General features: G+C 48.1%; 1 protein-coding gene across 2 annotated transcripts in view; it reads left to right on the forward strand.

Annotated features, from left to right (window-relative positions):
* SLC6A1 (solute carrier family 6 member 1) overlaps positions 1-12,975 on the forward strand; it is a 211,887-nt gene that overhangs the window by 148,356 nt on the left and 50,556 nt on the right. For both annotated transcript variants that reach the window (XM_075939324.2, XM_089781101.1), the window contains exons 5-6: positions 5,678-5,787; positions 5,905-6,037. In XM_075939324.2, the coding sequence (XP_075795439.1) occupies positions 5,678-5,787; positions 5,905-6,037 (243 nt within the window). The remainder of the gene's footprint in view (positions 1-5,677; positions 5,788-5,904; positions 6,038-12,975) is intronic.

A 12,975-nucleotide genomic window follows, 5' to 3' on the forward strand; every position in this document is an offset into this window, starting at 1 on the left:
TTTCCTTCCTCGCAAACCCGATAACCAAGAGGTTCCTTAAGTGTCTACAGAACACTTTCCCACCCATCTGTCCACCAGTACCAGTCTGGGATCTGAACCATGTACTCAAGAGCTTGACAAAACCACCCTTTGAACCACTAGTGAGCTGCTCTTGGTCAGATCTATCGATGAAGGAGTCCTTCCTAGTTGCAATGACTTCCAGTAGGAGGGTGAGCGAGCTCGCCACGTTGATGGCTGAACCCCGTACACGGTGTTCACCAAAGACAGAGTTATACTTCAACCCCACCCGAAGTTCCTCCCCAAAGTACCTTCCCCCTTCCATGTCAACGAACCCATAAACTTACCTGCCTTTTTCCTAAGCCGCATGCCAATCCAGTGCATGCTGCATGGCACACTCTTGATGTCCTCAGGGCACTTGCATTTTACATTGACCGCACCAGAGCCTGGCGAGCATCCCCTAGACTGTTTCTGTGCTATGCAGAATGATCCAAAGGATAAGCAATCTCATCTCAGAGGATCTCAAGATGGATCTCCTCCTGTATTCGGATATGCTATACACTGATAAAAAACTTACCTGAAACCATCACAGTACATTCCACCAGGGCGATGTCTTCCACTATTGCCTTTCTCAGCAACGTTCTTCTCCAGGACATTTGTAACACTGCCACCTGGTCATCTGACCGTCCATTCACACAGAATTACCCTCTCTCCTCTTCAATCACATCTTCCAGGGCAGTGGGACAAGCAGTACTATCCACAGTGACTAACACAGAGCTCCAAACCCACCTCCATGGGCCGACAACTGCTGTGTAGTCACCCAGAGTGGAGCACCCACAGGGACACCACTCCAAGGAGAAGAAAGAGTTACTCACCTTGTTACTCACACAGTTCTTCAAGATGTGTCCCCCCATGGGTGCTCCACTACCCTCCATCCTTCCCCTGCTTTGGAGCCCCATGCTCTAACAGGTAGAGAAGGAACGGAGGGGCCGTGCTGTGCTGTGCGCGCCTAACAGACTCCAACGGTACAAAGGGGCACCACAGCACATGCACGGCATGGTGGAAACCACTGGAAAAGTCTCCAGTCACCAGCATGAGGACACATCAGCACCCGGAGTGGAGCACCCACGGGGGGACACATCTCGAAGAACTACCATTACTGCACAAGGTGAGTAACTCTTTCTTCCTCTGCTGCTCTTCAGTTTTGAATATCAAATTACACTTCTCTCCTGGCGAACTATGACCACACCAACTACATTAGGCTACAGGAGCTTCTGCAAGACCTCCCTGAGTAAAAAGGCCCCGGCTCCAATCCATAATGAAAGAGGGCCAATCAATAGCATGAACAGCCCTTCAGGCATCTCTGGACGTAGCTGACATGGTAGCGACTGCGAGAGTCGTGCACAGGGCTTCATGGTTGCAATCTTCTGGAGTCCCAAGAGAGTTGCAGACAAAGATAGAAGATTTCCCTTCAACAGGAACTAACTATTTGCGGCCAAGACAGACAAAGTCCTATATTCAGTGAAGGACTCCCACAAATCACTTCCAACATTAGGCATGTACACCCAGCCTAATAAAAGATAAACTCCATACCAGAGGCCAAGAAATACTATCAGAGACAGCAGCAGGGTCCATATGATAACAGACCCAAACAGCGTTTCAATAGAACATAATCAGTCCTCTAATAACCAACCAACTACAACCAAATTTGAAGATGTGGTCAGGGGTCTGAGCGACCATCCCACCGATCCAGTGATACCACTCCTATTTTCCACCACCATTTGAGGCCCTTTTGGCACAAATGGGCTCTCTTCACTACTGACAAATGGGTCCTAGAGATCATCAATACTAGCTACACAATTAACTTTCATCTCTATATCCCCTACCCATCCCCTTTCCCTATTCCTCTTCAGGGACCCCTCTCATGAGCCCCTTCTATGAGCAGAGGTACAAAAACTACTCAGCTTAGGGGCAGTAGAGCTGGTCTCTCCAGAATTTCAAAGAATAAGGTTTTATTCCAACTATTTCCTAACTGCTAAGAAAACAAGGGGTTGGAGGCCTATTTTGGATCTCAGAAAGCTCAAATTCATACACAACAGCAAGTTTCGAATGGTGACTCTGGGAATTATTATACCAGCACTTGATGACAGGGACTGGTTCTTAGTCCTTGACCTTCAGGATGCATATTTTCATATAATGATACACTCGACACTTAGGTTTCTCATATTTATGGTAGGTGAAGACCTCTAACCATTATTGAGTCCTTCCTTTTGGACTTCCCATGGTTCCACTGGTCTTTTCTAAAACTCTGGCTGTGGTTAAGGCATTCTTCAGGAGGCAGGTCATCATTATATTCCCCTACCTGGACAATTGCTTAATCAAGGGCTCCTCACATCAGCAAACACTAATCATGACAAATGCCATCAAGGACTGCTTCTCTCACCTGGGTCTACTCATAAACATCTAGAAATCCACCCTAGAGCCGACCCAGAAGATAGAGTTTATTGGGTCATTCCTGGATGCTGTGACAGCCAGAGCCTACTTTCTGCTACAGCAGATCCAGACACTATATGAACTTATCAAGGGAGTCATACATACTCCCTTTATGACTGCACACATATGCCTTCAGATTCTAGGACACATGGCAGCTATTACATTTGTTGTCTCCCATGCGAGGTTACACATGTGCTGCCTATAGATTTGGCTTGCAACCATTTACATTCCCAACTGACATAGTCACACAAGATGTCTTACAGTTCCTCCATTAGTTCTCCGATCTCTCAAAAGGTGGACCTCCCCATGCAATCTCCTCATCATCAATGGTCGTCACAACCAATGTATCATAACTAAGTTGGGGTGCCAACTGCAGCACACAGACAATCCAGGGCAGATGATCACGATCTGAGATGCAGCTTCACATCAACACTCGAACTCGGGGTCATCTGCAGTGCATATGCACACTTCTTTACCATCATCCAGGGCAGAACCATATATATCCTCATGGACAACACACCCTCTACGTTTTATATCAACCAGCAGGAGCAATCAGGTTCTGGAACTGGAATAGACTCGTCTCAGAAAAGCACGAGTGGGAGTTCAGCCTCAATGTCATCCTCCCAATCTTCCGACAATGGGAGTTCCCAGTCAGACTTATTTGAGACAGCAGCCAATGGCAAATGTCACCGCTTCTGCTCCCAAGCGAGTTGAGGCAAGAGATCAGAGGGAGATGCCTTCACTATACCCTAGACCTCTCCCCTTTTGTATGCCTTCCCACTGACCCCCTTACTCTTTAGGGTGATCAACAAGATTTGCACAGACTGAGCCACAGTGATTCTAATAGCGCCCTACTGGCCAAGACAACCGTGGTTTTCCTATCTGCACCATCTATCAATTGTCCACCTGATCCCCTTCCCTACTGGTCCCCACTTACTGACCCAGAATCAAGGCAAAACTCTCAAATAAAGCTCAGGGCCCTCAAATGCACAGCATGGCTTCTTCAAGATTCCAAAATGAAGAACTTACCTGTTCAGAGAGAGTGAAGCAGATCCTCTTGAATAGTCAGTGCTTCTCCATGAGGTAAACCTACAAAAACACATGGAAATTATTTCAAGAGTGGTGCCGCCATTGTTAATGGCTACCAAACACTGTTCCAATAACTATCATGCTGGAATACCTGATGGACCTTTATATTAGTTCCATTCATGTCCACTTGTCCGCCATCACAGCTTTCCATGAACCAGGAAGTGTTTCTTAATGGGTTTGCAAAAGATGCATCCAAATTTACATCTGCCATTGCCACCTTGGGACTTAAACCTTGTGCTTGGCACACTCACAGAAATAACCCCTCCCCTTTGAGTCATTAGCCATTGCTTCTCCACAACATCTAGCTATGAAAGTAGCCTTGATAGTGGCAATTACCTCTGCCAGAAGGGTAAGGGAAATTGCAGCCCTGATGGCTCATCCTCCATACTATTTTTGCCAAGGATAAAATCATCCTCAGAGCTCATCACAAGTGCCTTCCTAAAGTTATATCGGACTTTCACCTCAATGACTCTGGACACTAGATGAGCCCTTGTGTTCTACATAGATAGAACCAAGGAATTCAGGAAATCAGACAGACTTTTCATTTCTACGTCTGGTTCCCATGGAACAGCTGTCTCTGCATAACATGTCCAAGTGGATTGCTAATTGCATATACACTTCCTACTGTCTATAGAAGAGAACCACCACAGACTATCACAGGAGATTTTTGCACCGAGGCCTGAGTGGAGCACCCACAGGGATATACATTTCACAGAACCATTGCTACTGAACAGGGCGAGTAATATCTTCATCTAAATAATTCCTTCCTAGTTTCTTTAACCTTACAGGTCATAGATTTTCTTATGGATACATTTCAGCTTTTTAAAATAATTTCTTAAAGCATTCTTAAACAATTTCCAACTGTCATTCACTTATTTTTTCCTCCCACTCAATTTTGCTCATAATTGTGTTCAGCTCTGGGAATTTTGACCTCAGTAAAGAACCAGTTTCTTTGTTTGTGATTATATTCTATTTGCCCATAACATGTTTTACATGTGACAATGTTGTTGGGAAGTGTTCTTGTAGGATCGGGGTCTGAATTAGAGTATTTTGAATTCTCATGAAGTTTCTGATAAACTCACTGGTTGCGTCTAGACTGGCATGATTTTGCGGAAATACTTTTAACGGAAAAGTTTTCCGTTTTAACACAAAAATACTTTTAACACAAAAGAGCGTCTAGATTGGCACGGATGCTTTTGTGCAAAAAGTGCTTTTGCGCAAAAGCATACGTGCCCAGTATAGATGCGCTTTTGCACAAGAAAGCTCCAATGGCCATTTTAGCCATCGGGCTTTCTTGTGCAAAAAATTAAGGTGCCTATCTACACTGACCCTCTTGCGCAAGTATTCTTGCACAAGAGGGTTTATCCCTGAGTGGAAGCATCAAAGTATTTGCGCAAGAAACTCTGAATTCTTACATTAGAACGTCAGTGCTCTTGCGCAAATTCAAGTGGCCAGTGTAGACAGCTTTTGCTCAAAATCTTGCCAATCTAGACGCACCCACTCTGTATACTGCAACATATGCAGTATGTGAAATTTTTGGCTTCCAAAGGTATTACTATCAACAGGGAATATACATTATTGAAATTACTTGCCACAAGTTGTCCAAAATTACTTGCACAGATATCCAATCACTGCATTCTGGTTTTTAATCAAAAACATCAATTAAGTATCTTTAAGTAAGGAATACTGTCATATAAAATAGTAAATCTAGTTTAAGTTATCTAGGTCTGAGGGGGGGGGGAATGAAACCTTTGGAAATGGTGTGTTCAAAAGTAGTCACATTTCATTACCTTTAATAAAGTCCTTGAGGTCCTTTCCTGAGCAGCTGTAGCTTAAAGAACTGTCAATACACTCACATTTTGAGAGGCATAGCTGATTCTGAAACATTTTTGCCTGATGCAGTGAAGAAAGGAGGAAACATTTTCATTTTTGATTCATGTAATTGAGAAGAAATTCCCCCCAGGGAAATACGTACAATGCAGAACTCAACCTACATTAGTTTTTGAATCAACCATCAATCTTTGTCAGAGGATATACCTGAGGTGATGTTTACTTGTAAAATATTTTTAGTAGTTTTATTCTTTTTCTTTTAAAATAGACTCTTCCTTGGAGACACTGTGGAAATTCATGGAACACGGAACACTGTTTCTCCAATTACAGTATAGCAAATACCACCAACATGACAAGTGCTGTGGTCGAATTTTGGGAGTAAGCTGAGCAGAATTTTTCTATACATAATTTGTGTGCATATGCATAGTTCAGCTACATCATACATACTTCTGAATAAGTGGTTGTTAAATGCATCATTCTTTTTGCTGATTCTAGACGCAACATGCATCAAATGACAGATGGGCTGGAAAAGTCAGGGCAGATCCGATGGCCATTAGCGATTACCCTGGCAATTGCCTGGATTTTAGTGTATTTTTGCATCTGGAAGGGGGTAGGCTGGACAGGAAAGGTAAGCTTTAGAACTGTGAATACTCTTAAATTAAAGCTATGCCTATTTTGCCCAACAAAATATTCTGAAGACCCCTCTGAGATTGCTGCTTTACTATAAAGTACAGAATCTTCCATTTTCCTTCCTTGGCTCTGTCAAGCATATTTTAACACAACATATGAAGGTTTTTGATAAATACTCAAAAATTACTAGGTAATTACTAAAAATGAGAGAGAAAGACAGACCAGATGGGGGGGACGGAATGAATAATTTGTTACATTAATCTCTGTGGGTGGAAGGGGAAAACTTTGCAGCTTCACAGAACTCTCCCTGAGGTCTGGAGAAGACAATTAGAGTGTACAAGGTTAAATAATTCAAACATCTTGTAAAACTCCACTTAAAATGAAGTAGGCAATTGCCTACTTATATCCTGGAACCAACACAACTACAACATTACAAACAATGACTACAAATGTTCCTACAAATGCACCAGGTCCTGATGAAATGCATCCCAGGATACTCAAGGAGCTGATAGAGGAGGTATCTGGGCCTTTAGCTATGATTTTTGAAAAATCATGGCAGACAGGGAAGATTCCAGAAGACTGGAAAAGGGCAAATATTGTGCCCATGTATAAAAAGGGGAATAAGAACAACCCAGGAAACTACAGACCGGTCAGTTTAACGTCTGTCCCAGGGAAGATAATGGAGCAGGTAATTAAGGAAATCATATGCAAACACTTGGAAGGTAATAAAGTGATAGGGAATAGCCAGCATGGGTTTGTGAAGAACAAGTCATGCCAAACTAATCTAATAGCTTTCTTTGATAGGATAACGAGCCTTGTGGATAAGGGAGAAGCGGTGGATGTCATATACCTAGACTTTAGTAAGGCATTTGATATGGTCTCGCATGATATTCTTATTGATAAACTAGGCAAATATAACTTAGATAGGGCCACGATAAGGTGGGTGCATAATTGGCTGGATAACCGTAGTCAGAGAGTTGTTGTTAACGGTGCTAAATCCTGCTGGAAAGGGATAACAAGTGGAGTTCCTCAAGGGTCTGTTTTGGGACCCGTACTGTTCAATATCTTCATCAATGATGTAGATATTGGGATAGAGAGTACGCTTATTAAGTTTGCAGATGATACCAAACTGGGTGGGGTTGCAACTTCTTTGGAGGATAGGGACATAATTCAAAATGACCTTAGCAAGTTAGAGAAATGGTCAGAGGTAAACAGGATGAGGTTTAATAAAGAGAAATGCAAAGTGCTCCACTTAGGAAGGAACAATCAGTTCCATACATACAAGATGGGAAGCGACTGTCTAGGAAGGAGCATGGCGGAAAGGGATCTAGGGGTCATAGTGGACCACAAGTTGAATATGAGTCAACAGTGTGATGCTGTTGCAAAAAAAGCAAATATGATTCTAGGTTGTATCAACAGGTGTGTTGTAAGCAAAACTCGTGAAGTCATTCTGCCGCTCTACTCTGCACTAGTTAGGCCTCAGCTGGAGTACTGTGTCCAGTTCTGGGTGCCACATTTCAAGAAAGATGTGGAGAAATTGGAAAGGGTACAGAGAAGAGCGACAAGAATGATTAAAGGTTTAGAGAACATGACCTATGAAGCCAGGCTTCATGAACTGGGCTTGTTTAGTTTGGAAAAAAGAAGATTAAGGGGGGACATGATAGCGGTTTTCAAATATCTAAAAGGGTGTCACAAGGAGGAAGGAGAAAATTTGTTCCTCTTGGTTTCTGAGGACAGGACAAGGAGTAATGGACTTAAAGTGCAGCAGGGGAGGTTTAGATTGGACATTAGGAAAAAATTCCTAACTGTCAGGGTGGTCAAATATTGGAATAAATTGCCAAGGGAGGTGGTGGAATCTCCCGCTCTGGAGATATTTAAGAACAGGTTAGATAGACATCTGTCAGGGATGGTGTAGACGGAGCTTGGTCCTGCCTTGAGGGCGGGGGGCTGGACTCGATGACCTCTTGAGGTCCCTTCCAGTCCTATGATTCTATGATTCTATGATAATGGAAAACTTCATGAAAAATGGGTCAACTTAAAACCATGTAATATGGATGTAGATGTGCAACTGTGGTGCATTTAGCCCAATATGTTTAGTAATGTAACCTCTACCTTACCTGTGTGTAAGAAGAAATTCACAGCTTCATACTTTGGTTAAAGAAGTTAGTCCCTGCTTAATGAAGCAGCTGTCCGTGGGGGGAGGAGAAAGGTTCTAGTTTAAGGAGTTGATTCTTACGTACCCTAATGCTTCTTTGTACCACTCTGCCAGTGTAAAGGAGAGCAGATTGATTACACTCACTTTTTGAGGCCACTTTATCTACTATACTACCAGTCTTAGAATAAATGAGAGTCGGGGGGTGGGGGAGGGAAACCCACACAACCCTGAATCAACCGTTTGGAAATTTTCATTCTAGGTTTCCTGTGACCAATAATGCCAAAGTAAATCCCATACTGGATAATTAACTCTTTAACTTTGCCACAAGGATGTAGGTTTTCCAACACTCCTGTATTCTTATTACAAGGTACCTATTGTGGCAAAGCTCCAGCCTTGCCACACAGATCCTGCACATCTAGGGGGATAGCATTTCTCTCAGAGGCTCTCAGTGACATTCTGCATAGCCTCTTGCCCTTTACTAGAGATAAGGGTCACAGACTACTAAGCCATTCTCATCATAGGCCAGACAAATGGGTTTGGGGTGAACTACTCTTTAGTCCCAAACGCCCCCTTCAAGGGTTGCCACTGTAACAGTGCAGGGAGAGTTGGAATGAGGACCCAGGCCTGCTCTCTGATCTGAGAGCAGATTCTTTTTACACACAGGTAAGGTAGAGGTTACATTACTAAACATTAATGCAACATTAGCCCAGGGACCCTAATGGCAGCAGTAGGAGGAAGTAGTAATTTCTCTACCACCAGAGCAACAGCATCTCTCTGGGCAACTTCCCCAACCAACTCCTCCCAGTAGCTTTCTCCTAGTACCTGACCTCAATCTTCTGCTCTTCCCCAGCACCTCTTCACTCCCAGTCCTTACCTGCTAGCCCTGCCTGATGGGAGGCTTTTTAAACTAGCCCCAACAAGTCCTTAATGGCCTTCAGGTGCTCAGATTAGCCTGCTGCTTCTGGAAAGTTCTTAACTGGCCCCAGGTGCCAGCCTGACTTAGGGTATGTCTACCCTACAAAGTTAATTTGAACTAAGAGCCGTTAGTTCGAATTAACTTTGATAGGCACTTCACATACAAACCGCTAGTTCTAACTTAATTCGAACTAGCAGAGCGCTTAATTCGAGCTAGGTAAACCTCATTCTACGAGGACTAACGCCTAGTTCGAATTAACTAGTTCGAATTAAGGGCTGTGTAGCCACTTAATTCGAACTAGTGGGAGGCTAGGCCTTCCCAGCTTGCCCTGGTGGCCACTCTGGGCCAAACCAGGAAAACTCTTCTGCCCCCCTCCTGGACCCGGAGCCCTTAAAGGGCCACTGTCTGGCTACACTGCTTGTGCCAGTTGCAAGCCTGCCAGCACCCAGCCAACAGACCCTGCACCTGGCACAGGATGAGCCAGCCACCCGCTGCCACCCAGCCCTCCCCCTCTTCCGAGGACCAGGCTGGCAGCTCCCAGGAGCCTGCCCAGGGCCTTAAGAAGCAGGTGCCGACCTGGTCAAGTGTGGAGATCGTGGACCTCATCGAGGTTTGGGGGGAAGCGTCCAATGTCCATGATCTCCACACTAGCCACAGGAACGTGGCCGTCTACAGCCGCATGGCTGCCAGCCTGGCCTCCAGAGGCCACATGCGGACCTGGGAGCAGGTCCGCTGCAAAATCAAGGACCTGCGGCAGTCCTACTCCAGGGCCTGCCAGCCAGGGGCCGACCCGGAGACCTGCCCCCACTTTAAGGCCCCGGACCGCATCCTGGGGGCTCACGCCATCCATGCCCCCTGGATGGTGATTGACCCCGGGGCAGAGGGACCTGTCCCTGATACGGAGGAGGAGGAGGAGGATGCTGAGAGCCAGGAGCCTGCAGGGAGCTTGCCCAGGACCCCCGAGGCATCCCACAGAGCACATCAGCTGTGTCGTCCGAGGCCGAGGAGGGCGCCACATGTGAGTGCCATCGTGCTCCCCTTATGTGTATGGGAGGGTGGGGGAGAGGGAGCCCAGGGACCGTGCGCCTGGGCCTTGCCCACCATGGAGCAGCAGCTGGATGTCATGCAGGGGCCCTGGCCTTGAAGAGGGGGTCTGGGTTTCACCCACCTTGTCTCCAGGGAGAATTGACCACTGCTCTTGTTTCACCACAGCCACAGCACCTGGGACTGCAGGGTGCACCACCCCGCCTGCAACAGCCACCTGCACCCAGGCCAGTAGGCGCACCAGGCACCAGGAGGAGTGCCAGTGGTGGCACCTCTGGCTCCTGGAGCACCAGCTCCACACCCAGGACCACTGGGTCCGGGAGGACCTGCGGCTGTGGCAGCGGAGTTTGGAGGTGCTGGAGGAGCAGGGCTGTGCCCTTACAGGTCACCTCCAGACCTTGGTGGACAGGTTCCTGCCTCCTCCTGCTCCATCCCCTGTGGCCATCCCAGCTCTTGCTCCTCCTCCCACCCCTGCTCCCCCTCCCGTTTCCTCCGCACCCCCTTTCCCTCCTGCCCCACCCTCCACACCCACTCCCCCCCGACTCCCCCGCACCCGCAGTGCTGCGAGACGGGAGAGCCAGCAGGATCCCCAAGCCTGAGCTTTCCCTTCCCTTCCTTCCCTTCCACCCCCTTCCAGCTCCCTCCTCCCAGGTTTCCCCCTCCCCTCTCCCACCCTTCCTCCTCCCTCCCCCACCCCAGTTATGTACAATAAAGAGATTTTTGTTGGCAAAACAGATGTCTTTATTTGACATTAGGAAGGCGGGTTAGGGGGGGAAAGGGGAAGGAGCGGAGGGTGGAAGAAGGCCCCAGTGGGGCATGCAGGGAGAATTCAGTCCTCCTCCTCCACATGGAAGCTCTCCCGCAGGGCTTCCCGGATCCGGATGGCCCCCTGCTGGGCCTCCCGGATGGCGGCGGTGCGGGGCTGAGTGTACTGGCCAGCCATGCGCTCAGCCTCAGCCATCCAGGCTGGCAGGAAAGCCTCCCCCTTCCTCTCGCACAAATTGTGCAGCACACAACATGCTGCCACCACGGGAGGGATATTGTGCTCGGCGAGGTCGAGGCGGGTGAGGAGGCACCTAAATCGTGCTTTCAATCATCCGAAGGCCCCCTCCACCACAATGCTGGCCCTGGTGAGCCTGGCATTGAAGGCCGGGCAAGTGGGGTTGAGGTGCCCCGTGTACGGCTTCATGAGCCAGGGTTGTAGGGGGTAGGCCGCACGGGCATGTCCATGTCCCCGACCCTGATGTGGCGGTCGGGGAAGAAGGTCCCAGCGTGCAGCCTCTGGCAGATGAAGGAATTGCGGAACACCCTGGCATCGTGTGCCTTGCCGGACCAGCCCACATTAATGTCCGTGAACTGGCCCCGGTGGTCACACATGGCCTGCAGGAGCACGGAGAAGTACCCCTTCCTGTTAATGTACTGGGAGGCCTGGTGTTCCGGGGCACGGATGGGGATGTGCATCCCATCGATGCCCCCCCCCCCGCAGTTGGGGAAGCCAAGGGCGCTGAACCCCCAGATGACGGGGGTGAGGCAGACCACCCTGTAGAGCAGCACCCAGTTGATGGCCTTGACCACCTGCAGAGAGACACAGCAAACCACGAATCACTGGGGCACCCGGGTGGCGGGGAGTGTTCATTCCCTTGCACTGCCGCACACCCCACTCCCAGAAGCAACCCCCGCGGGCAGCGGGTAGTACGGACGGGACAGACTGAACCTTCTCATGCGGGGCACTTTCGCCTCCTCCCCCCTATTTTCCCTGGGTCATAAGAACATAAAAACATAAGAACGGCTGTACTGGGTCAGACCAAAGGTCCATCTAGCCCAGTATCCTGTCTACTGACAGTGGCCAGCACCAGGTTCCCCAGAGAGGGTGGACCAAAGACAACGATCAAGCGATTTGTCTCCTGCCATCCCTCTCCAGCCTCTGACAGACAGAGGCCAAGGACACCATTTTATCCCCTGGCTAATAGCCTTTTATGGACCTAACCTTCATGAAATTATCTAGCTTCTCTTCAAACTCTATTAGGGTATGTCTACACTACCCTGCTAGTTCGAACTAGCGGGGTAATGTAGGCATACCGCACTTGCAAATGAAGCCCGGGATTTGAATTTCCCGGGCTTCATTTGCATAAGCGGGGAGCCGCCATTTTTAAAACCCCGCTGGTTCGAACCCCATGTAGCGCGGCTACACGGGGCACGAACTAGGTAGTTCGAACTAGGCTTCCTAGTTTGAACTACCGTTACTCCTCGTGAAATGAGGATTAACGGTAGTTCGAATTAGGAAGCCTAGTTCGAACTACCTAGTTCATGCCCCATGTAGCCACGCTGCACAGAGTTCGAACCAGCGGGGTTTTAAAAATGGCGGCTCCCCGCTTATGCAAATGAAGCCCGGGAAATTCAAATCCCGGGCTTCATTTGCAAGTGCAGAATGCCTACTTTACCCTCCTAGTTCGAACTAGGAGGGTAGTGTAGACATACCCTTATAGCCTAGCCTTCACAGCGTCCTCTGGCAAGGAGTTCCACAGGTTGACTACACGCTGTGTGAAGAAGAACTTTCTTTTATTATTAGTTTTAAACCTGCTCCCCATTAATTTCATTTGGCGGCCCTCCTTGCAGCCGCCCTCCCCCCCGGCCCAGTGGCCGGTGAGTGCTGTACCTGCATGAGCACTGCTCCGATGGTGGATCTCCCCATGCTGAACTGGTTCCCGACGGATCGGTAGCTGTCCGGCGTGGAGAGCTTCCAGAGGGCGATGGCCACACGCTTCTGGAGGGGGATGGCGGGCCTCATGCAAGTGTCCCGTCGCTGCAGAGCAGGGGCGAG

Source organism: Pelodiscus sinensis, chromosome 11 (assembly GCF_052426305.1).
Source record: "Pelodiscus sinensis isolate ZL-2025 chromosome 11, ASM5242630v1, whole genome shotgun sequence".
Classification (NCBI taxonomy): Eukaryota; Metazoa; Chordata; order Testudines; family Trionychidae; genus Pelodiscus; species Pelodiscus sinensis.